Raw genomic sequence first — 22257 nt, forward strand, 5'->3', positions numbered from 1 at the left:
AATTTAGTTTTTATTGTGCACATTATGACTAATTATAATCATCCTGCTTGGTGTGCAATTCGTCCCAAGTGAGCCAGCTTTTGTGTGTTTCTTTTGAATGGACACACTAGTCTTTGTGGACTTGCTTGGCTTTGGAGATCAGGTTTGTCAGGTTTACCTTCTAAGTCCCTGCTCTGCGTCTGGCAATGGCCATTCTTCTAAGGAGCTGCTTAGTGGTGACAGGAATGTGGAATTGGACCCAGCGTTGGGGCACTCCTTGCTGCTAAATCCTTCCAGCAGGCAGCATCAGACAATGTCTTCTGTCCATGGGTCTATTCATATATGATGGTTTGCACTGACAACTCTGGTTAAAACCCAACTCTGTGCAGTTTGTCCACCTAAAAACATAAAAATCTGCTTCTCTAAAGTATCAGTGTACTTATTTACACATTCACTTTATCTTATTAAACACACAAAATAGGTCCTAAATTATACTAAGAAACAATACCACCACCAAGGACAAACCTAGAATCAGAAATACAGTTCAGTTGGTAAAGCCATCCTCAGCTACATAGAGAGGGCAGGCTGGCCTATGCTACAGGAGACTGTCTGAAGAAAAAAAAAACAAGCTGGACAGATCTGCAAGGTAAACAGTAGGCACCAAAGACAGCCATGGCCTTGGAAAGCCTAGACCAGGCCAGTTCTCTTCCATGAGCTGCTCCCATCCCTGAGATCCCTTCTCATTTTATAATGTATTCTATTTATGGTGTAGTCGAAACTGTGTTCAAAGTTGCTTTTCTCTGCATGACAATTTGCGCTTGATATACAGCTAATTTGGTGGTGGTGGCATGGTTTTTGTTGTTTGGGGGGTGGTTTGTTTTGTGTTTTGGAATTGCAATTCAAACTTAGTACCTGCCTTTTCATCTTTTTATAATTTTGAACATTTAAACCATCCACAGTGGGGCTGAAGAGGGATCAGTTGTTAAGAGCACTGGTTGCTCTTCTAGAGGACCCAGATTCAATTTCCAGCACCCACATGATGGCTCAAATCCATCTTTAATTCCAGTCCCAAAGGATCTGATGCCCTCTTCTGACCTCCACAGGTATCAGGCACATAGGTGATACACAGGCATACATGCAACTAAAACACCCATACACATAAAATTTACAAATACACTAAAAAATTAAAGAAATTGTTCACTTCATTGGAAGATGAAAGTGTGCAAACGGTTCACTAAGACAAATCTGTTACATATGCTTCCACCTTCCTCAGAAGTAAACGGGTTCATGAATTTCTGATTTTTTATTTCCCGTTCCATTTTGTAAGAACGGGCATCTCTCTTGTCTGTCTACAGTAGCCTGCTGTGAAAACGCCACTGAAATTACTTTTACTTCCCTGGTAGACTATGGAATCACAGTGTCCTCCCATTCTTGTTCTCTGGCTGTGCTGCAAACCCTCGAATGTCATACTGTGTCCATCACACCAGCGCTAAGCAGTCCTTTAGAAGGACTTTGGTGCGGTGTTTGATATAGTACAAGACGCCACTAATTATTCCTTAATGAGCAACTGTGCACATATGCTGCTTCCTATCTGTGGAGGCATGTCTGCGGAGGGGGAAAATTTAAGTAAATTTTTCTGGGTCAAAAAAATAAACGTTACATCTTGCCAAGCTCCCCTCTAGAGGAAAAACATCATTTTGCATTCCTACTGGAATTACATGAAAATATTTGACTTTCACAGCCTCATCAAGTGTGTTACCTACACTATGGGCTTCTGATCAGCCTAGGAGGTGAGACAGAGTCTCTCCACAATGTTCTGATTTGCACTTATTATAACTAAGTTTAACTGCCTTCTGTATTTAGAATCATGAGCTGCCATGGTTGTCTTGCCCATTTTGTTTTGCATTCCACAGTTTTCTTCCATTTTCTGGGGTTAGTTCTATCTTGGGAAATTACCTCTGCTCTGAGTCTTCGGCTTTGTCATTTGTCCTTTGATAAAACACAGGTTGTTCTGTAGTGTAAAAATCACCTTTCATTTTTTGGTGCAACTGATACTGCCAGTCTCTTCTTTGGTTATTTCTGGATTTGTGGTTCCATTTGGAAGTTTTCTCCTGTTGAAGTGAAGTGGTCCAGGTTTTCTTTTGTCATTTACAAGGGATGTTTATCTGGGATGTTTATGTGGGATGTTTACATGGGATGTTTTCTACAGTTAGGTCTCCAGTCAATGTGGGATTGACTCTGCTGGCTGTGTGAGATGTCAAACTATTTTGTTTTAGATGAATGTCTATTGTATCAAGAACACTTACTTTTAAGTATGCATTATTTTAAATTTTACATGTGGAATTAGTTACATGAGTGACAGATGAGCTGAGAAACCAAACAAGATGACTCAAAAATTGTCACTAGCAAGAAGCCATCACCTCAAGGCTAAACTGTCAAAGTCAGAAGAAAATGGCCCCAAGAGTTTAATAAGGTCTCCAGGTAAATGTTAAAATTCTAAGGAGAGATGGTATCTGTGGTGGAAAAGTGGAAATGCCTCTTTTCTTCCTATTTAGTGATCTCCTATCAGTGATTCCCATAGGTCAACCCCAGATAGAAACCAAGTTCTAGGGAAGCCTGGGAGATGGATCCTACAGTTGTTAACACTTTGGCAAAACAGAGCAGAACTAGAGAAAGCAGTGAGGGTTGATGTGGGCCAAAGACCAGTATAGCACTTACTTGACAAGTGTAGAATGTATCTCCAGTAAGACAAGTCCCCAAAAGGTATATCATGCCTGCAGTTTATTAATATGCTAAGAGCCAAATCTTTATGTATTAAGAGGTAGATATTTGTTTATAGATAGTAGTGCTGGCTAAAACACTGTGGAGAGAAAAAGCAAATTCATAGCCCAGATGTATGTCCCTGGCTGTGAGATACATAAACAATTAACCTTACTAGGATGAAAGGGACCCAGTGTAGCCAACCTACCAGTCTTCATGCCCTCCTTGCACGAAGGTATATTAACATTAGTCTCTCTTGTATATGTTCAGCAGTGGTCATAACTAGAAATGCTTGCCCTGGGGAAACGTGGACTGTTGGGGTCCCACAGACCCTTTATCACCATTGTTACCATAGTTACATAGCCGTTATCCATTAGCAAGACAGTTGGTAACCACAGCCTAACACATGTCAGCTAGGTCGGTCTCTCTTGCTATCACCAGGCCCCCATCCTTTCTCCTGCCATGTCTCTTGCCAACTAGTCAGGCTTTTCATTACTACTGATGAATCTGTATATGCTGAAACTCAGATTTTTTTATATGCAAAAGAAACAACCAGGTCTAAGTCTGTAGGCTGGGAGGATTTCTATCATCTTTCAAGGCTCCCCCTAAATAAAGTTTATTTACCATATACTTTTGACTTATACTCAAGTACAAAGCCAACATCTCTATAAACAAAATTCAGCTTTTCCCATCTTCCTCACCTGGGGAGATGAGCAAGGGACATTGGTGCCATAGTGGAAGGCACCATGGTGCTCGGTCAACTGCCCAGGCTGAAGCAGTTTGCTTGTTCTCTGTCCTCCTAGTGCCCTGTCGCAAGCATACTACTTTGATTTATTATGACTGTTCTAGACTTTAATGACTGTGAATCTCATAGCCCACAGTTCTAGATACATGGTCACACAGCTCCTCATATTCAGATGGACCAGTGTCATGGCAGAAGCCAGTTTTCAAAAGTTATATAATGATATAGACATACAACCAACTGCCCAGATCATAAAGTCCATGCTATGATTCCCTCACAGACATAACCTAAACTGTGTATGAAACCGTACCTACCACTGATGACCTCCAGCTGGTTTGGGCTCATCAGGTTCTATGACTCACATGGCAGAGGCTGGACCTGCTGTAGAGTCTCTTCCTGCTCTGGGCTACAGTCAACCTTTCATGTTTCCCAGAATATGAGCTGGAGCAGAATTCCCGGTGTAGATGTGTTGCTTCCAGAAGCCATGGACGATTACCAAACCTTGTTTCTTTCTCAGGGTGGGAGACTGAAAGACACAGCAATTTGTCTTTTGCTTTGGAGGAAATTTACTGGCATGTCTTCATTTCTGAACTCCTAAGAGGGTTAGTGATGAAAATTCATCACTTTCTCCCATGGGAGGTTTTATGTCCTGGCCTCTGGAACATGAGCATCTCGCTGAGACTTCTGACATGCCAACCACCTCTTGCTCCTCTGGCCAATCAATGTATTATAATATCATCAGTGTGCTAAACCACCACAGCATGCTGCAGTATGCTCAGAAAACCTACATCTCTGTATACTCTCTTATGACAGAGGGTGGGGCAGTGAACATAAACCCTTTACCAAATCATACACATATAATGTTATTGATTCCATCTAAATGTAAATTATATCTGAGAGTCTTTTATAATTTAGGATATGGAAACACTTTTCAAAACAATGACAATATATTTCAGGCCTTTTAATCTACCCAAACAAAGATATCACACCAAGCATAAGAATAATGATCAGACCAACTAATGAACTGAACTTGTAGCCACCTGCTGCTACCATCCTAGGACCCCTGGCTCAAATGGTGCCAGGCTGGCAGTTAAATGAAGACTCTAACTTGGGAAGCATCACCTCTCTGTGCTTCATTTGTTCACTGACTCCTTTGGAATCCACAGACGCTGGATGAATGAAGGATTCAGTCGCTCGGTGATCTCCACCACATCCTTTCTCTGGGATGCTATGTAGTTTTAAATTTTGCCATCATGGTCTGGGGCATGAGAGAGCCATCCAGGCATCCTTGCCATGAAGGGTTTTACCCACGTGACTAGGACTCCATTTGGAGGCCCAAATGCTAAGAACTTCAGACCCACTCATTTGGGGGCCAGTAAAATGGCCCATAGGAGAGGTCCTGGGCTCTGTAGACTTGATGCAAGCTTCTCTCTGTCAGATCATGACAAGTCTTTGGGCCTCTGAGTATTAATTCCAACTCATAGTTTGTGTTCAGAAGCATTCCCAATGTCTAATTGTTCCCTTACTCTTTTCCTCGAGGCAAAATAAATCAAGTAAATGGGCAGATGAACGAGGACCCAGAGCTCTGGAGAAATGAGGGACGCACTACCCTGAAGAAAACCGGGGTCTTTCCCTCGAGGCTGGGTTTACCTCTTTAGGTTCAGATCTATACACTGGCTCAGATCCAGACAATGGAAAAGAAATTATAGACAAACATAAAAACTAAGTTTCAGAGTACTTTGGGTTCACAATAAAATGGTGTGGAAAGTAGAAACCGTCTTCACATACTCCCTGTCTCTATACATACACAGCTTCCCCCATTATCAACAGCATAAGAACTGTCACAACAAATGGCCCTATATAGATTTTCATTTCCACAAAAAGACAGTTTACATTAGAGTTCACTCTTGATATTTATGATGGTCCAACACTTGAAATATGTATAATATCTTCCTTTACAGAACATATGAAATTGTTTCAGAGCCCTATCAACCCTCTGTGTTATGTTCATTAATTCTCCCTCCTCCTAAGCTCTGGCAAACACTGGTCTTTTTTTTACCATATTCATGGTTTTGCCTTTTTCAGAATGCCATATAGCTGGAATTACACAATATGTTACTTTGCCACTGAGACTTCTTTTACTTCATAATACACATTTGTGACCTAGAATAATAGCTTTTTAGTATAATAAACAGCCTTTGAAAAATTATTCCTAATATATATCCTAGGAAGCTCTTTCCATTTTGTCTATAGGACGGCTATGTTCTGGTAACTGTTTCCATATTTCTGTGGGTTATGACCCTTTGGCTGCCTCTCCAATTTTGCTGGTCATGGCAGTCATTGTCATAGTCTTGTTCAGGATGTTGAAGCATAGCCATATGGCCTCTTTTGCTTCATGGTTCCATCCCACATACTGCCATCAGTGAGCCTGTAACAGACTATCTTCCTGTTGGTGCTGCTCTGAGAGAAGCCCCACTGCTGAAAGGCTCTGTGACCCTGGTGCAGCTCCGAGCCAGAGCCACATTCTTATGCCTTCAAGGGCCCTCATTTATTAAAAGGAAAGTTAATGAGAGCCTAGAGAAATGGCTCAGTAGTTAAAAGAATGTACTATTTTTCCAGAAGATTCAAGTTTGGTTTCCAACACTCAAGGAAGGTGGCTCACAACTGCCTCTAACTCCAGGTCTAGGGATCCACCTCCTTCTTCTGGCCTTCACAGGCACCTGCACTCACATGTACAGACTCCCCCCCCACACACACACAGACACACAGACACACACACAAACGGAGTAAATAAGTAAATATAAAATGAAGCATAAACGTTTTTACTGGATGAGTGACATACTGAGAATATTTACTGAAACTAGAAAGTCACAATTCTACATCATGAATGCACAACACCAGCAGACTCCAGGTCTCCATGCTTGAGAGACTTGTATTCTCAGTCTCCACCTTCTACAGTGGAAATTCTCCCATCACAACCTTGTACAATCGCAGCACTGCTTTCCATGTTTCCAGGGCCATTCTAATAGCCAATTCACAGGACCCCCTAATATCATTGCCAAACAGTTAAATACTATGATTCAAGATAAAAATTTGAAGTTAATCAACTCTTACATAGCCAATCTTTCCTTTAGCATCTCGAGACTTCACTTCTTCATGTTTCCTTTGTTCTTGCTGGTACATGCTAGCTAGTTCTTGTGGCTCCTTAGGGGAATTAATTTTTCCAGTCTTTGACTCAGAGCCTCCTCTACTGCATTATGAATCTATGGATATTAATATCAACTTGGACACTGTGTACAACTTAACCTTAAATACAGGCATGGTGGGAAGAAGGATGGTGGTGTGGGACCATCGGGCACAAGCTATTTCATATGAATGAGGCCTATATATCATCCAAATCTGCCAGTGTGCAATAGACACTGGGTTCCAGCTCATTTTCCTTTCCATTCTAATGGTCAAAACCTATGCGTTCAGGATGTCAGACAAGTGCTATGCCACTGAGCTACATCCCCAGTCTGCTGAGACCACTTAGTAAAGAGGGTAGGTCATGTCCTCAGGTCTTAGAGTGTTCAGAGGTGGCTGTGAAGCTTGAGTCATTCAATGATCCGCATACCCTCATCCCACCAGTCCCGGATACTCACCTTGGCAAGTCTGACTTGGCTGAGCTAGTCATCTGTGAAATTCCATTGCTCTGAATACAGATTTTGTGACTCAGACACTAACTTTCCTCAGACTGAAAACACACTTCTTTACATGTTACAAGGGTCCTTTGCCTTTTATACCCAGATATCAGTATTCTGTTATATACCCTCAGCATTATCTTTCCATCAAATATCAGTAGTATTTAACAAAAGCTATCTAGTACTATTCAGTCAGCAATTATTTCTCCTACATTTCGACCCATGATACAGCTCACTACTGTATATTCTTCTACCTCCTAATTCACTACAAGAGAAAATGTAAGCACTGGACCATTGCCTTGTTCCATGAGACATCTACGTTTCATTTAGGACTTGTGGTGGAATCCATATCACCAACTGGATGGTAGTGAACCAGTCTGAAACCCCACTGTCTAGTTTCTTAATTTATTCCTGGTAGCAGTTCAAGCAGAATACATTCTCCAGGAGTCAGACTTTTCAGTGGAAATATGCCTTAGAGATCAATGTCTATAAAGAGAGGGGAGAGGAAAGGGGGATAGGCAGAAGGAGAAATCCAACTGTGATAGTTTGCCCAATGGCGCATGACATTGTCCACTGTCAAAAGCAAGCTGGGGAGGAAAGGGTTTATTTGGTGTACACAGTACAGATCACTGTTTATCACTTAAGGAAGTCAGAACAGGAACTAAAAGAGAGGAAGAACCTGGAGGCAGGAACATATGCAGGGGCCATGGAAGGGTGCTGCTTACTGGCTTGTTCTCCATGACTTGCTTAGCCGGCTTTCTTATAGAACCCAGAACCACTAGCCCAGGAACAGGAACAACCAGAATGGGCTGGGTCTTCTTCTATCAATCATTTTCATTAAGAAAATGCCTTATAGCCAGATCTTATGGGGTATTTTTTTCATTTGAGGTTCCCTCTTTCCAGACAACTCTAGTTTGTATGTCAAGATGACATAAGACCAGTCAGCACATTATATTTATTTATAAAATTTTCACAGTAAAAATCAATGGTTTTATATACTGATTTTTTTAAAAGTATTTCATATTAGTTTCACTTTCTTTTATAAAAAACCTTCAACAATTTATGGGCTGATTATATAGCTTATACAATTCTAGTACAACCTTTGAAATTTCAATGCACATACCAAATTGGATAAGCCACAATTTTTAATAAACCATAAGTATACATACAACTAATTTAGCACCTGTCGTAAGATATTTGATTATGCTGTGTAAAGGCATGTCACTGTGATTGGTTTAATAAAAAACTAAATGGCCAATAGCTAGGCAAAAGTTAAGGCAGAACTTCCGGACAAAGAGAGCTCTGGGGGAAAAATAAAGAAGAGTTGCCAGCCAGACACAGAGGAAGTAGGACATGCAGGAGGAGAAAAGCCACAAACCATGTGACAGCACACAGAGTAATAGGAAGAAGTTCATTGACATTCTAAGAGCATAGAAACAAGCCTAAGCTAAGGCTGAGATTTCACAGTTATTAGTAAGTCTCTGTGTCACAATTTTGGAGTTGGAGGTTCAAAAAAAAATGTTACACACACCATCCTATTATGAAGACACTGTTTCCAGTTACCTTCTAATTGTTTGTGAATAAAGACACATATTTCATGACTTGAGAACAAACAGTCTAGAACATGAAATTTTTGTCACATTTTTGCTCTGTGTATTGCTATACAGAAGGAACACATCAGTCCAGGACCCAACCAAACAGCACAGGCTATTTGAAAATATTCTGAGAGGTAAGACAAGAACATCTCAAAGAACTTACTTATTAGAAGACTTTCATGCTTGTGGCTTCAATTTCTAGAAGAGAACAGGGAAGTGTTTCCTCCAAGGGAGGTTTTTGGTGAGCTACCTGTGAAGTTCTTGGGTGCAATAGCACAATTTACTGAACCAGGAATCAGTATTTTTTTTCTACTTTTAACAAGCTGATTGGGCTGTTTGGACCACAAACAGCTGAGTATTATCGCTATTCAACAATGCTGAGTAATAGCAAAGGCTGAAGTCTGTGCCAGGCACTGCTCTAAGCTCTGAGTGCCCTCACTGCAGCTATAAGCAAGCAACTGCTGCCATTTTCATTTTCTAGGTAACAGGACTGAAACGTGCACTCGGAATGGATGATGCAAACACAATATGTTGATGAGAAGTCATGTATTCTACACTCTACCGTGACAGAAAGCCAAAGTCAAGATCCTTTACGGAGGAACCTTAGACACCCTCCAGTCCAAGAGCTGAGAGCATTCTCAATCTTAAATGTGGATAGCAAATACCTGATTATGCCAGTGTTCTGCTTATTAAAAATGGCACTTTCATATGGGTGTGACATTTTCCAGACGGTAAGTAGCTGCCCATTGAGCAAATACCTCTCTAAGTGTAAGTAAGGAGCTCTGATAACGAGGCCTCTGAAGACCACATCCTTCATAATATGTTAACTCTCATCTGAACTGATGCTGATCTTTCTTCAGCTAATTAAGATTTCTATTATTTCTATAAAATAATTAATTCACTCCCCTTTCTTCTCTCTTCCCCCTCCTCTGTTTCCCTTCATAGATGGATATATGTGCAAATATATATATATATATATATAAACTTTATTCATCATTGGTATATATTAATATATTTTTCAATTAAATTATTATGGATAGAAAAAAAGGAAGTTTATCTCATAAAACTATACTATTTCATAAAAATATACTATTGCCTATTTATTAAAAGACGAGCATCTCTATCACTAGCAATTAAAGTCCTAACTCAATATTCATGAGAAAGTGTTTTATAATTAAGAAAATTTTGTTCTATTTTGATTGATCACTAGTCATGATGATGAGGATGTAGCCCACCGAAGCACCTCACTTTATGGCTGTGCAAAATATTTCTGCAGTAATATTAAAGAGTTCATAAAATTATCATTTTATTCAAATGATTAAGCCTACTTGTTTGAGTGTAATGAAAAATTAAAATCCTATATTCTTTAGGGCCATAAATATTTTAAAGAAAGATATTTTACTTTTAAAAAATTCTTTTAGAAAGTACATTATTTAAGAAAACACAATCATTAATATTGGAAGGTTTGTGTGGAGGCTTATGGAATAGAATTTGTCTCCAATCATAGAAAGTTTTAACTAGCCGGGCGGTGGTGGCGCACGCCTTTAATCCCAGCACTCGGGAGGCAGAGGCAGGTGGATCTTTGTGAGTTCGAGACCAGCAAAAAAAAAAAAAAAGAAAAGAAAGAAAGTTTTAACTAGAGGAATTCCCTAGCTTCTTTTGAACAAAGAAGGGAAAGAAAATATTGAAATGTATCTACTACTGAAGGAAATGCCAACTCTCTTGGGTGCTTTGCATAAGTTGTTTCAGTTAATTATCACCATAACAACTGATAAAGGGCACCATTAACCCCACTATCACCCACAATTTGCATATGGAGGAGCTGAGATTCAGGGAAGTTAACTATTTATTATTGTCAAGGTCACACAGTTAATAAGAAAATTAACATCCTAGAGTCTTTCTCCACACATCTCCAAAGAAAATTCTAGAAGCATTTCGATGAGTCAGTGCAATCTGATTTGCATATAAAACTAGAATGGAAGTGTGCAAAACCCACTAGAAGCCAATGTTTTAATGTGCTGCATTTGCATATACCGGCAATTTTTATAGGTGACAGTTACTACTGATCTTTGAGTTGGTTTCAGAGAATAAGCACTCTGAGTCAACAGCCAAAATCGACCCTGGAAACTGCCATGGCATCGCAGGTAAGGATATTTCTTTCCCATGATGTCATCAAGATACCTTGGTGTTTAAGACTCAGACCATTTAATAACATATCAGTTGGAAAGAATGGGATCTATCAGTGAAATGGATTTGTACACCGGGAATTTTCTTTCAAAATATGGAAAGTTACATATAAAGTTAATCATTATTAAGTGTCTTTTTTACCAGTGTCAGATTGTCCTAGGAAATACTAAAAGATCAAATAACAAGGGTCAAGTTAGAGAATGCACCACTCTCAAAAGAGAAAGTAGGTGTGGTTTGGAGTGTTACAAAAGGTTTTAGTTTTTTCTTAATCCCCACCCCACTGGTGTAAACACCTACAAACCAACAGGTAGGAAATTAGCCCCTTCTCCATTTTTCACTTGTTTAAGTTCATGAAGACTCTTCATTTTGCTTTGCATAACTGAAGGCTCTGTATGTGAGTGTGTGTGTGTGTGTGTTTGTGTGTGTGTGTGTGTGTGTGTGTGTGTGGTGTGTTACGCACTGCTCTAGGAGGAGGGGCAGAAGGAATCCTGAGGGCCCTGGCAGAAACAGTTACTCTCTCCCTTTCAAAGCTACGTCTGGAAGAGGGTGGGGACTATACCAGCCCATCATCACGCTGTATGCCAGTCTCACACACGGATGCTTCTCCTTCACATTCTCCGGGAAATTTCCCCCAGACTAGGAAAAGGACAGGAAGGCAAACCGGCCACAAACGGCGAGTTTTCACCATTACCGCACAAAGGAAGGCAGAGTGCACTTCCACACCATCGCAACTCCGCTCTCTGGAGCAGCTCTCGACTTCAGCACCACGGAGAGCGGCACCTCGGCCACCCATGGGGAGCCAGATCCCCGGGACTCAGCGCAGGATTCGGGTCATCTAGAGCAGGGACAAACCTGCGTGTTCTACTCTCAATGTAAGTGGCTATGGTGGTTGGTTTATACTGATTTTCTCAGTAGAGACTGCTTTCTCCCTGAAATATGGAATTGAACTTTGTTTATTAGCCCTTTCGCAGGCATTGTTTAGATTTGGGGATCTAAGTCTGGAGCTGAAATCTTAGCTACTGAGTTGGTAGAATATTTCTCCCCTTTATCAGAGGTCTAAGTTTACAAGCTATTTAGAAATAGGGAACCCAGCCTGGTATCCTGGCCCTTTCATGCTGGGATAGTACCGTTTTCTTCCTAGAAGAGAGCGTGTGTGTTGTCTGGGCTTCTGCACTACTGAGAGGGTCTCTGGTTTGATTTAATATAAATATGGAGTTGGGAGGAGAACCGTAGCTACATTATAAGAGATTATTATCATTAAAGAACTACAGGTGATGATTAAAAGGTTATTTTTTCTGTTTTCCTTCTTTTTTTAATCTTTTTTCTTGTTACAAATAAGGTCCTGGAGATATATTTCCTTTAGGCATTCATTTCAAGATAACAAATATGCTTTTAATAAAAAGAGATGTAAATCTGGGCAGGACTTTGGGCATAAGCTTTAACACCAGAGATCACAGAGTCCCTCATTGGAGTATAAGCTGTAAATTCACTTATGTAAGGCTGAGTAGTTATAACCAAGACACTGTGCCATTAATTGTCATTTAATGGATTCAGGGTAGATCTGAAAAAGGCAATAATGACTGACCCTGTCTGGTAGCAGTCAGTAAATTTTTGCCTCGGAATGCCACCTGCTGGTGGGTCCTTTTTCTAAAGCATTGGGCACACATCAAATTTATGAATGAATTCACATAAAATCCAGAATTTCCATTATGGATATCATACAAATCCATTCCCTAAAATCAACTATACAGTAACTTCCCAAGCTTCTAAATCACAGTGAAATTTCATATTGATTTCCTCAAACATTTGTTCTTTAGCTTAAAGGTATGTAGACTAGCCAAATCCTTTAGGCAGTAATTAACCCAGAAAAAAATCAGAACTATGTGGTGCCTCCCTGTGGCTAATTGTGGCATGCATGTGGTATCTTCAACGAGAACTACCAGGAACTGTTGCTTCTGACAAGCAATTATCCCCCCCTCCTCCAGCAAACACTCAGCAAGCCATGGGTTTCTCTTCTAGTTCATTCCAGACTCTTGTCACAGAGGTAGAGGAACTTCATAGCACTGTGCACATTTATTTTATTCCAAGACTAGTTTTAACATCATTATTTGAGCTGGTTATTTCATCTCTATCTGGAACTGTGTAAAATATGAGAGATAGACACCTAGTTTCGTGTCCTCTGCAGTATAAATAGGCAAATGAGGATTTAAAAAAAAAACAAAGACAAAAGTCAAAGTACTAGTTAACTGGCTGGTAATCCATAGCACAGTTTGTAGACACTAGGAATAACTTTTTCCTAAATGATGCTATTTTTGAGAAAATGAATTACTAGTAGAAGCATTTGACATTTAGGAATACTAGATGATATTTTCCAACCCAAGATCAAATGGAAACCCACCCATCTTCGCAGAACTGCTGGAGGGCAGCCCTTGCTATAAACAGCATGGATAGCAAGGGTGGTCTGCTGGTCCCTTGCAGGGCCTGGCTGCGAAGTAGATGAACTCACATACACAGTGAAGTAACTAACCAGGTATCTGCTTTCTTCTACTGGGGATGCAAACTTTACTCCCACCAACTTGGGCCCAAACCCAAATGCCTTAGCTCCACAACTAATGCAATAAATGTAATGATACTCAGGGACACACGAGCACGTACTGAACAAAGGAATTTATATGCAGTTTTTCACCCCGGCTTCAACATATGGGGAAGGTACAACTCAGAAATCATTGGAAATCCACAAAAAATTCAGGAGTGTGATGACAAAATGGAAATGTTTTGGTTTTCTGCTCTAGACATTCAGAACTTGACAGACAGACCCTCTGATGCTAGCTGCTTCCTCTGCCTAACATTAGCGTCACTCACTCATGGCAGAGCTGGTCCCTCGGAGCTGGTACCTTATGTTTGGAATTCTCAATGAGAAACAAGAAATAATACCTCTAAGACTATCTGGTTCCTGTATTCAAGAAAGTCAACACTGGTCAATACCGGAACTTTATCATTAAAAATCAAATTAAAGACCAATCCGCATCAAGCATTTGAGAACTGACCTATTTGACCATGTATCATGTCTTAAACTCAGGGACACTGGATGCCAGGTCCATATGCACTATAAGCAAGCAATCCCCTTGCTAACCAGGTTCCTGTGCCTTGACAGGAATGTTTTCAGGCTAAATAAACATAGAAAACACATGAGGCAGATGTGTGACCACAGCATCCCAGACGAATGCAGGAGCTAAGAGGCCAACCGAGCACACACCCGACAGAGGGTGCCCCGTCCACACTTGGGGTATCTGGGGAAACACGGCTAATGTACTGAAGCTTCACTTCCTTGTCTGCTCAGAGTGGATGGAATAGCACCTACATAATGCCATACTGTCTTAACAGTTAAATTGTTGATGCTTGTGAAGTGCTCGGCCTGAAGGCTACCGTGGTTAATGTTGGTAAGTATATATATTAATTGTAAGGATTGAATAGTCATTTAGGAAGATAGCTAAGCTTATCATATGATAATTTACATTAGTAATTTATATAAAGCACTCAATATGGTGGTTGGCACATGGTAAATGTATGTGTGTTTACCAACTGGATCGTTCACAGTCATTTGAAACAATAGCTGATTGTATCAGCATAGAATACAATCTGAGCCAAAAGAAACTGAGTGTGCCTGCATGTAAGGTTTTGATCATCACTGTCTCTAAACTGTCTAGGACACTTGGTACAAATGTCACTTAATCTTCAGTGAATACTGAAAAACAGCACTAAGGTTTCGGAGAAGACTCCAGAGTATTGACTCTCTCCTCACTGTGGACGAGAACTCAGACTTATTCATTAGAAGAGGAAGCGCAGAACCAGGCTGGGTTTCCACGGCACCTGATCTCAGTTCTGGCTTTTGTTTGGTTTTGCATCCAGCTGGAGAATGTTACTGACTGAATTGATTTCAGGCTTGGATGATCGGCACAGAGGCCTTTGATGCATGTAGCAATGTTAGAAAGAGAGAAAAAAGACAACACATCTCTCAAAAGGCCTTCTTAAGTGGCCATTTCCTCATTAGTAATCAAGCTCAACCTTAACTCCAAATCTATACACGTGTGCAGCTGGACTTGGGGCAAGATTGCTACCTTCATGGCTTACTCACATCTGGCTTCCTTCAGACTGACTGATGTGTTGGTGAGAGCAGCTCGATAAAAATAGCATTCAAGGGAGTTTACTGAGCACCCCCCAGATGGTTTGTCTCCACTGGAGTTCTTCTTGATGACACCAGTGTCAGTGTGCGCACTCTGGAAAATTAAAGCCACAGCATCTTAACAGAGATGCTCAGTGAGTTTGATCACTCATCTCAACAGCATTGAGTGTGGATAAAAGGCATCTGGGTTTAAAGTTTGTTTTTAAGGAGAGTATTAAGGACAACCAAATGCCATTTGCACCAAGAGACAATCCCTCCCTCATTGGCCCTGCAACTGGGATGGGGGTCCAGGAGGATGACACATGAGTTCTCAAGCTTGACCCTGAGCGCCGGCTGTGGTGGGCTGAGTGAGTCTGTAATAGGATGTCTTTTGTGGATTCTGCCCCCGACCCGTGGGATAAACATGTCCCAAAGTATGAATGCTGTCATATCAAGAGTAAATGGCAAAGAAACGGTAGTTAAATATATCCATAAGTGTACAAGCGTCTAAAAAAGCCATCATTAACAGGATGCTAGGACTGGGGGAGCTCAGAATACCACAGTGAGGTGTAGGGGCTCACCAGTATTTAGTCTTTCCAGGTCTGCTGTGAGGCCCTCCTGTCAGAATCTATCAAACTGAGTGGCATATCCCATGTTACATGCTATTAGCCATGCATGATCAGAAGCCTTATAAGATCTCATTTTTAAATCCCAAATTCAACTAGAAAACGAGGAGAACTGATCATTATTTGAACATCCAAATGCATCTCAAAGCTGAGACTTCAAAGGCTGTGAAAGACAGAGTTGTTTATCACCTTAAATCAGCTTTCAAGGTCATTCAGGAAAATGCAAGGCTACCAAGGACAGTCTCCCTCTGACAAATCCCAGCCATACATTCACACACATGTGCACTTGTGCATGCCCCCCCCCCCCCACACACACAGTGTAATCATTACAGGCACACCATAGGACACCAATCCTCATTCCCTAAGATGGAAACCTTTCATTTCACCTATTACAGTTTGTTCACTTAAGAGATGAGCACATTAATATTCTGATATTTTCTTTTGTTTTGCTTTAGTAATGAGAAAAATTAATAAACAATAGGTGAGTTTTCTTTAAGTTTGTAGGCTTCGATGTCTACAACATTCATAGAGTTTGAATTTAGATTGGGTATTTCTGTGTTCCTGCAAAGTGCTCTCTGCTCTAACTTGGTTCAGTGGTTATTCTATTTCCTTTGAATTTGCTCCCCAAGGCTTCTTGCTATGTAATAGCTTGGTACCCTTGACCTTGTAGTCTGGACTCCTATCCCTTTTGGACATACCTCTGATGGGACGGGGAGAGCGAATCAAGCTGCCCTGCTTTCTCCCTTGAAGACAGGGGCTACTCCATCCCTAACACACAGCTCACATGCTCTTCCCAGGGTGAAGCTGTGATGACTAAGTCCAGACAGATGCTCCCAAGCAGGACAGAAATGCATCTTAGAACAGGCTGAGTAATTCTATGAGGAAGATTACTCTTCTGGGGTTTCAGCTTCCACAGTTTCTGGGTGTTTCTGTGCCCAGACGACAGGCTTTGAAAATTAGCTCATCCAAACCCTGGGTGAGGGTCTGGAAGACAAACAAGGTGACATTTCTCCCCTCCTCAAGTGCCTATAATAGTAAACCTGCCCACTATCTGAGCCTCCCTCTCTTGTGGAACCTGGGATCTGCCTCCCTCTCCTGTAGAATGACTGCTGGGGATCCCCTCCTGGGATCTGCCTCCCTCTCTTGTAGAACAATTGCTAGGGATCCCCTCCTGGGATCTGCCTCCCTCTCTTGTAAAACAATTGCTAGGGATCCCCTCCTGGGATCTGCCTCCCTCTCTTGTGGAATGATTGATGGGGATCCCCACCTGGGATCTGCTGTTGCATGAGGAAGCAGCTGCCCCTGTGAAATGGTGGCACTTTGGGAGGACAGGGCTCAGAAGGAACGTGTAAATTGGAACCCTAACACTCTTCTCCCTGCAGTCTTTTACCAAAGTACACCCTAGAACAGGGCAGTTTGGATTCCCTTCCTGACTCAGCAGAGCTCACCATCAGGGTTTGTTGCCTGAAGCTGTCTTGGAGGGGTTTCCCATGACTGCCTCCTTCAGTTTTTGCAGATGAAGGAGCTGCCCCACCTGGCCATGCGATGACTTTCCCAAGGGGAGTGTGACCAAGCTCCACACAGGATTTAGATTACCAAGCTCTGACCCTCCAGTGCTCTACAGCAGAGGTCGCCCCCCAAGGACCTGGAGCAAGTCACAGGTTAAATGAGTAGGAAAATAACAGAACTCAAAATTCCAAAGTCTGCACAGTCATAAAACACCAAGTTTGATTTAAAAGCTTATTTCTTCCTACGGTTTGAGTGAAGAACCAAGCATTCTGCATGCTGCAGACACAGTCGGGAACAGAGAAATGGTTCTCGGGACCATGGCGAACGCTGGGGTCCTCGCTCTGAAACAGACACTCTCCAGGTTAAAGCTATGCCATCCTGGATCATCTAGATAGCAACGAGTGAGAACAGACAGGAAAAGGGGAACTCAGGCAGGAATAACTGGGGGTCAGTGCTGGCCTGGGGGTGTATGTGCTCTACCACCTCTATTTTACATAATCTGGAGCCTCGAAACTGGGTACCCGTTCAAGGTCCTGAGGCTGGCTAGAAAGGCCTGGTGTGAACTCAGGTTACATTGTGGCTGCATCTTTCTAGTTTGTCATCTTAAATTTTTGTCATGGCTCAGTGAGGTGGCTCAGCCTTTATCATCAAGCCTCACAACTTGAGAGTTTGATGCCTGGGACTCCCATGGTAGGAGGAGAAAAGCCAACTCTTGCAAGTCCCCTCTGACCTCCAAAGTGCTCGCTCAGTTTCTCTCTCTCTCTCTCTCTCTCTCTCTCTCTCTCTCTCTCTCTCTCACACACACACACACACACACACACACACAGAGAGAGAGAGAGAGAGAGAGAGAGAGAGAGAGAGAGAGAAACAAATTGATAAAAGTAAAGAAAAATCAAAAACCCTTGGCAAACTCTTAGGTGATTTGGCAAAGCCAAGAAGCCTCCAGACTGCCAGCACTGTGTGGATTCCAAGTCCTCTTCCATCAGCACAGCTGAGGATAAAAACCCCTTTTCTGCTGGTTTGATGGAGGAACTCCACAACCTGACTACGTAAAGCTCTTAGCACCACACCTACGACATGAAAGCTTCTCAGTACATGCTAACTGCTGCTATTCACAGATCAGCATGAGCTGTTACTCTGTGCCACAAGGGAAGGGCAACAAGCCTGGAAGCCAGCACAATATGGAAGCTGAGCCGCTTCTTCTGCTGAGAAGAGTGAAGGCAGCTTGAACTGAATCTAGTCTGAAGGAGATGTGGCGACTTCCCAAAGAGGCTGATCCCTGGCCTTCAGAAGAGGCAAGATCCCCAGTCCTGTTCCCGGACACACCTTTCCCTTGAGTAGATAGCTGGTTTACCTGAGGATCAGTGGACATGGCCCACATAGAGGTGGAACCACAGAGAGACATGGCCCACATAGAGAATGGAACCAAACGTAGGGACAGTCCTGTGTGGCCAGGCTTGCAGCCTAGTGCAGCTGCAGGTTAGTGTCAGAACTCAGCAGAGGCTGAGACATGGGAACTAAAGGCAGAGTTAGCCATGAGGCCAGGTCCATGTCCCACCCATTGAACCCGGGCATAACAAGAGACAGGAAGAGGCAGACGAAATTAAGAGGGAGAATTCTCTAGGCTCTGTGTCCAGATTGCACCCACATCGCGGCACACAAAACACTGTCCACATTGTACAGGTAAGAAAACAAGAATGCACCGGCTCTGCTTTACACAGACGGAAATAAAATTTTCCTTGCCCAATTCCCCACACACACAGTGCACTTCCTGTCACAGGGCTTCTCAGTTTGCTTTTCTACCTCGCTCCACCCCTCTAATGTCAGGAAGGAACAGTCAGTAATCCTCCAGTTGAAAACAACAACAACAACAAAACAAGAGCAGTACTTCAGGTGGTTCAGCTAGTCTTGATGTCAGCGGTAAAGACAGTGTCTAGCAGAATTACAATGCAATACTCTTAACTCAGTTTTTGTTTATCCTTCTGGATAGTCCCCAGCCCCCAAGAAAAGTAACCAAGCCTCTTTGCCCTTGTCCTTCAGGTTGGGGAGCAGCACCTTCAAAAACATGCAGCGCAGGCACACCACCTTGAGGGAGAAGGGGCGCCGCCAGGCCATCCGGGGTCCCGCCTACATGTTCAACGAGAAGGGCACCAGCTTGACGCCCGAGGAGGAGCGCTTCCTGGACTCGGCAGAATATGGCAACATACCAGTGGTCAGGAAAATGCTGGAGGAGTCCAAGACCCTCAATTTTAACTGTGTAGACTATATGGGGCAGAACGCACTGCAGCTAGCTGTGGGTAACGAGCACCTGGAGGTCACGGAACTGCTGCTGAAGAAGGAGAACTTGGCACGTGTGGGCGATGCGCTGCTGCTGGCCATCAGCAAGGGCTACGTGCGCATTGTGGAAGCCATCCTCAACCATCCAGCCTTCGCGCAGGGTCAGCGCCTGACACTCAGCCCACTGGAGCAGGAGCTGCGGGACGATGACTTCTACGCCTATGACGAGGATGGCACGCGCTTTTCCCACGATATCACGCCCATCATCCTGGCGGCGCACTGCCAGGAGTATGAGATTGTGCACATCCTGCTGCTCAAGGGGGCGCGCATTGAGCGGCCCCACGACTACTTCTGCAAATGCAATGAGTGTATGGAGAAGCAGCGCAAGGACTCCTTCAGCCACTCCCGCTCGCGCATGAATGCCTACAAAGGACTGGCCAGCGCCGCCTACCTGTCCCTGTCTAGTGAAGACCCTGTCCTCACTGCACTGGAGCTGAGCAACGAGTTAGCCAGACTTGCCAACATTGAAACTGAATTCAAGGTAACCCTCCACTCACTGGCCATCCTGCAGGCAGGTGGCCCAGAGTCACGTGTACCCCAAAACAAAATGGGTTGTGCATCTATCTAAAACAGGGTTAAAGATCTTGGGTTCTTGTCTTTGGGGTTCACAATAGGGGTAGGTGGATCTAGTCGTCTGTGGCGGGTGTAGGCCTAAGGAAAAGCAGCTCAGCCTGAGATGTTTTCAACTACATAAGGCTAGTAGAGAGGCAGGGGGTGGTGATGGAGGGAGAGGGAGAGGGAAAGAGACAGAGTGAGGAAGGGAGAGAGAGAAGAGAGAGAGAGAGAGAATACCAATGAGGCAGCTTTGGCCACAGAAGCCCAGAAGGTCCAAACACACGAGGATCTGGAGTTATTAACGGGGCTGGGACTGAGATTTAGCACTCCTGTGTCACTGGGTAGTACAACCCTCACACGCACATTTCTGGAATTGTCCTGGACTATGAGTTATACAGTTGACTTCAGAATGACCAGGAAAAGAACATCAGCTTTTCAAAGAATTTTGAGATAGAATCTTGCTACATATACCAAACTAGCCTCCTAGTTCTACTGCCTCAGCCTCCACAGGCCTGTGTTTACAAATATGGGGTGCCCTTCTCTCAACTGGCTGCAGCAGAGGCATGAGATCAAACTCTTCTTAAAGAAGGGTTGAATTTGTCATTCCAGTGAATAAGGTCCAGGATTGTCCCAGAATTCAGCCACCTGGCCAATATCTCTGCCCACTAGGTCAGCTCCAAAGTTGAAGATCTGCCCCAAAGGCTATGACTGAAGTTTCAGTTTTGCTGTCTCTAAAAGAGAAGGTCCTACCCAGGCTTAAGAGTCCCTTTTGACAGAATGCTTACTAAGAAGAGCAGACACTTATTAGGCACTTGCTGCTACATGGCAATTACCTGGCTTACCTGTGACATCTTATTTGAGCTCAACCGCCATGTGTCAAGGGTACAACGCCCCTATTTGCATACGAGCACAGGACTGAAAACACACAGTTTAGGAAGCAGCCAGACCCCGAAGCCGACTCAAGCCTGCAGCTGACAAGTACCTGAGCCTCATTCACGTTCTCAGCTCCATGGTTTCATCTGCTTTGTGGGCATGATGGCGGGGTGTGAGTAGGAGAGCAGCAGCCACAGCTAGACTCAGTCTATCTCGCCCTGTCGCCTGCTAAGAGAAGGCTGTTCTGGGTGCTGTGTGCCGTGGACATACAAGGAGGCACCACGCACAGAGTTGGCAATCCAGCCGGGAAAAGATGTCACCATCAAGTGAATAAAATTCATTGTCCAAACCAGATGTCAACATAAGAGGTGTCCCTGTGTGGGGCACAACTAAGTAGTCAATGCTTAGTCCTGCCTCTGGCGAGGGAGCCTTTGCCAAGCCGCTCAGGCAGGACTCAGGGGAAGACTGACAGGAGAATTGGGCCCAGATGAGACAGGTGGAGGTGAGAGTCACAACAGCCCAAAGAAGGGAAGGGACAGAGAAGAAGTTCCCTGTGACTACAGCACAGCTCCCTAGATGGGTGATTGTGCCTACTTTATTCCATCTGCTCGGCCCTGTGCACTGAACCGGAGCTCCTCCCAAGATCCCTGTACTGCTCTTGGCCTCATTTGGACAGAGTGCATGGCAACCCAGAGAAGCTCCCAAGAAACAGCTGTTGCCTCTTTCCTTGTCTGTCCAGTAACCTCGGTCTCCTGAGGCCAAGGACAGCCCAGCAAATGGGCTTTGCTTGCTGCCCAGTGCTCAAGTGGACCCTGCACGCACTGTGTAGAAGGAATGCCTAAGCCAATTAACCCAGCTATTAATCCTGGCCAAAGGTGGGAGAGCAGGCAAAGAACGTTATTGGATCAGATTATCTGGGTAATCGCGTGTCTCTCTACTTACCTCACACCTGAGAGTGCGCATCGCTAGACTAACATTTGGAAACACAGCTGAGGCATTTGTTTCTATTAGTGAAATCAGAAGTCTGACATACTCCAATATACATAATGTCTAAATCAGGAAGGTCTGTGAATGCATCTTTTGAAAGCAAATATGACATTTGATTTCAAAAGTAAATAATGAAAATTGTGGCCCATTAAGCAGGCTATGAACACGGTGAGAAGCATTTTCTAGAATGCAGTGGTTCACCCTGAGTAAAGAGGTAGCTGAAGGACACTCACTGGCTATTAATGCCTTGCTAGTTAGCGCACGT

At 43.2% G+C, this 22257-nt stretch overlaps 1 protein-coding gene across 1 annotated transcript in view; it reads left to right on the forward strand.

The window, feature by feature from the left end:
- Window positions 1-11739: 11739 nt before the first annotated feature.
- The window catches only part of LOC121453413 (short transient receptor potential channel 7-like), a 121721-nt gene continuing 111203 nt past the window's right edge, over window positions 11740-22257 (forward strand). Inside the window, exons 1-2 of the mRNA XM_041660164.1 lie at window positions 11740-11815; window positions 19281-20058. Of these exons, the coding sequence (XP_041516098.1) occupies window positions 11814-11815; window positions 19281-20058 (780 nt within the window). The 5' untranslated portion in view covers window positions 11740-11813. The remainder of the gene's footprint in view (window positions 11816-19280; window positions 20059-22257) is intronic.

The sequence above is a fragment of the Microtus oregoni genome, unplaced genomic scaffold, assembly GCF_018167655.1.
Source record: "Microtus oregoni isolate MIOR12 unplaced genomic scaffold, Mior012 000011F_ref0000422, whole genome shotgun sequence".
Classification (NCBI taxonomy): Eukaryota; Metazoa; Chordata; class Mammalia; order Rodentia; family Cricetidae; genus Microtus; species Microtus oregoni.